The sequence below is a fragment of the Morone saxatilis genome, unplaced genomic scaffold (genome assembly GCF_004916995.1).
Source record: "Morone saxatilis isolate NCDOM2014 unplaced genomic scaffold, NCSU_SB_2.0 Contig4, whole genome shotgun sequence".
Taxonomy (NCBI): domain Eukaryota; kingdom Metazoa; phylum Chordata; class Actinopteri; family Moronidae; genus Morone; species Morone saxatilis.
In genome coordinates this window covers 3,935,034-3,938,969 of record NW_023339984.1, presented here as the reverse complement: position 1 = coordinate 3,938,969, position 3,936 = coordinate 3,935,034, and the positions used below count along the sequence as shown (strand labels likewise).

At 42.5% G+C, this 3,936-nt stretch overlaps 2 protein-coding genes across 2 annotated transcripts in view; both read left to right on the top strand.

Annotated features, from left to right (window-relative positions):
- The window catches only part of LOC118338288 (interleukin-13 receptor subunit alpha-1-like), an 11,342-nt gene extending 9,161 nt beyond the window's left edge, over positions 1 to 2,181 (top strand). The window contains exons 9-10 of the mRNA XM_035675574.1: positions 386 to 470; positions 560 to 2,181. Coding sequence (XP_035531467.1) covers positions 386 to 470; positions 560 to 658 — 184 coding nt within the window. The 3' untranslated portion in view covers positions 659 to 2,181. The remainder of the gene's footprint in view (positions 1 to 385; positions 471 to 559) is intronic.
- A 508-nt stretch (positions 2,182 to 2,689) lies between these two features.
- LOC118338287 (cytokine receptor common subunit gamma-like) overlaps positions 2,690 to 3,936 on the top strand; it is a gene marked incomplete in the record, with an annotated part of 6,714 nt that continues 5,467 nt past the window's right edge. Inside the window, 1 exon segment of the mRNA XM_035675573.1 lies at positions 2,690 to 2,982. Coding sequence (XP_035531466.1) covers positions 2,925 to 2,982 — 58 coding nt within the window.

Genomic DNA, 3,936 nt, shown 5'->3' with positions numbered 1-3,936 from the left:
AAGTAAATGTAACGGAGTAAATGTAACTCGTTACTACCCACCTCTGGAAAACGCCCTTTAACATGAACAAACTAACCTAACCACAGCCCATCATTGTGGTGGCCCCTAGCCGGCCCCCAGCAGGAAAACACTGAAACTAACAAGTCATAGGAAGCTGCTGTTTCTCAGAACTCTGCCGCTGGAGCTGATGCTTCTTTAGGGTGACATGCAACGTATGTAACCATAAGTAAAGCACATTTTGAGTTCAGTTTTGGATGTCCCAGTCAGAACGCACATGGATTTGTTAAAGACAAAACACAAGCATTCTTAATATTACATTTTGGTGGTGTTTGCTTGTTGTTGCTTTCTGTCTTTGACATTCTTGTTGTGGTGTGTCTGTTTGCAGGCACATGGAAATTATTTGCCCCAACATACCAGATCCTTCAGCAATATTCAAGGAAATGATGATGAACGGAAACAAAGAACATAAGGTATCTTTTAGGGAAAAAAATGAAAAAATGTCTATGCTCTACTCACCTGCTCTCTCCACAAACAGTCATCACATTGTTCTGTTTTTCAGACTACAGCAAACAGTCTCTACATACCGGTACCAGAACCCATTGAACCCTGCAGAATAACCCTTGTAACCGAAAGCAGTACCATCCAGCAAAACTACTGACACATGCATGTACGCAGCAATGCCTGCTGTGAAGCTGGACTTCCACTCAGGGCAAATTCATCAGGAACATTGACACAGTAATTTAACACCAGTTTGAAAAGCTTTGTTTTACTTCTGGTTGAAACTCTCAGGTGTGCTGCACGTCCGACCGGTGAGGTCAGGAGCGAACTCTAAACTCTGCACCTTTTACTGTCCTGACCTAAGTATGTCAACCACCAGAGGTCAGCAAATACAAGATTTTCAGCAGCTATTAAGTTACTCTCTGGGGTAGTGCATATGTATGCTGCTGAGGCCTGTCAAGGACAGGATACTGTATCGTGGGAGCTTCCCAGCTATGGACCCAGAAATAGAAACAGGACCAGAGAATCTGTCACATCTGCGCTGTGCTGATATCCCCCTGTGAAGCACTGAGGAGGAAGATGAAGATTAAGGTGGGCTGTGTGTTTAGTTGGATAGAACGGAGGACTGCCAGTGGACTAGCGGAGGCTGCATTAACTGGGTACCGCAAGACCTGTAAGAGGAGCTGGTGTGCCCCTGAATATCTGCTGTACACATTAAGAGATCACATCGAAATAAGAAGAAGAGAAATACTAAAATGAGGCTCATGCATTGTCACAGCATGAGTTGTTTGTAGGAATGGTGAGCAAATGTCGGGATGACTGGCATCAAAGCGGCTAGACAATGGGCAGGAAGCAATAAGCTAAAGTGGTACAAACTCAGTACAGACTGTACTTCTTACCACTGAGAGTGATCCCAGGACTGCACAGGAAGCCAAGAGCTACAGTGGCTCTCCTCCTCCACACACATCTTGTACCCCAAATGAGCAAAACAAACTTGTCTAGTTTGCATGGATAAAAAAAAGACTGTCTTATAAGGAACTGATGGAGTGAGTGCAAGGCAGATAGCTGCCAATGCTGGAAATCCTTTCATCCAATCCAAAAAACACAAAGAGACTCCATTTAAAGTGTAATGAAGCGGTATGGCTGTGGTGTAATTTTGAATATCTAATGGAAAACAACTTAACATGCATGCATGTCACAAGGAATTCTACTGTTAATTCACACAGGAAACTAACGGACCTGCATTAAGTTTGCTGGCAGACACTGATGACTCTAGAAGCTAAATGTCTTGTATATTCTGGATGAAATAATCTTCTTACAATGGTTGATCTGATACGTCTCTGGAAATCTGACCTGCTGTGGTGTTGAGAAGCATTTCCTCCGTACAACTTACACCTCTTTGGAAAAAGAACAACAATAGAGAACTGCGTAAACATCTGAGCATACATTAGAGTGATCTTGTCTGTCAGTCTGATTCTGTGTAATTTTAAGTGTACTTCCTCAACCACCAACACACCCAAATGTAAAATGCCATATCACCATTAGTCACAGCCTCCTGCTTCCTTAAACTGAGGTTTAATCTTATTTTACAGTTTCGTTGCTTTGTTGAATTTGCCAACACTGTTAGCTGATTATTTATGATTGTTACTGCTTTAACTGAGAATAAAGAAAAAGAAAGAGAAAGTGAAAATGTCAGTGTTGTGTAATTGTTGCATGCTCCACAGGGAGCGATTCAGTTCAGTCTCACCCTTCTTTGTGTTCGCTTTAATATGAAAGATTGACTTGTCTCAGCTTGTAGATCTCATTCAGGTATCTTCTTACCAGCGGGCAGGTCACACCTTGAACACATTCACATTTCATTCAAAGAAGGCTGCAAATATTTCAACCACAATCCAAGAGGATTTAAGAGTTGTAGCTAATAGTTATATCACTTAATCATACTAATGTCATTATACTAATACTTAAAACATCAGTTATAAACCACAAATAAGACAAAGCGTTTCCTTCAGTGGGCTCTTTGAGCTTGGTCACATTCAAAGTGGAAACAAAACAATGAGTCAAAACCTACTGCAAATATTGTATTAGCCTTTAATAAGGCCACAATTGTTCCTCGTGTTCCACTGTGTCATATTGTTCCTCCCCTGTGTACCTGCTCTATGTTACCAGCCTAACAGTCAGACTTCAGTCTAGTGCCTGAGTGAGAGTGGGCAGGCGTCCTGACGAAAAAAGGAAGCTCTCCGCCCAACTTCCAGCCGCCTGTTCTTGTCCTCCTCCTAACAAGCTGGAAACGAAAGAATTGAAACACGGACCAGCTACTTTCTACCTTTTAGTACAAACTGGACACCTCAGCAGACGGTCGTCTTCGGGAACGGGGAGCAATCCCTCACACCAACGCTCTTTGTGGATGAATACATTTGAGGAAAAGGATGAGCGGAATTTTGGACTTTTACGTTTTAAGTTGCCTCTTCTTAGCGGTCAAAACAGGTAAGATAAGACACGTAACTGTTACCTTATCCCGCCGTTTGTGACATAACATAACCTAACGTTAGCTCCTGGACGAATTATCCAGTTTTTCAACAGACTTCCAAATAAAAACATGACGCTTCTTCCCAGTAGTTTATTGACGTCACATCTGGTTAGTTTGGTGAAACATGACAGGGTCAACAGAAAGACCGAGTCAGAGGGTACAGAGCTGTGCTGTGACAGTAAAGAACCCGAGTTAGAGGAAAATCATATAATTATCCTCCTCAGACACAGCCTATTCATTTCTGTACTCTGTAGTGGACATTAGTTTTTGGGTTATATCTCTTGACTTATTTTAGCTACCCTACTAAGCCCCAATGAGCTCTGAAGAGGACATCCTGGCCTCTCCAGTGATATCTCAAGTTTTAGGATTGGATGTGGGGAACTTTCTTTTCAGGTTGAGCCAAAAAAAACCAGGCTGTGTAGAGCTGGCAGCAAGGACGAGGACCCAAATGCAGACATCCAGGAACTACTGAGGAAAATTTAAGATGACATATGAGGTTCAAAGGAAAATACAGCACGTCCTAACAAGTGCCGAGAACCGAGGTATGGGGACGAGTTCCAGACTGACAGGCAGACCAACAGGTTCAGGGTTCAGGGTTCAGGAACAACATAGACACTCAGCAGCTGGCTGAGGAAAGTGAGCTGGTATCAATACGGACAGAGTGATTGGAGAATGAGACACGGGTGAAGGACAGGTGGGAAAGTCTGGGGGGCTGACTTCAGAAATGCTGGGGCCAGGGGGGAGTGGGAATCAGAATCCCTTTTATTGGCCAGGAATGTGTACACATACAAGGAATTTGACTCTGTTTGCTAAGTTGCTCTCAGTGTACATACACAGAATAAGCATAAATAAACAGGACAACAAGCTATATATATATATATATATATATATATATATAAAACAAACAAAAA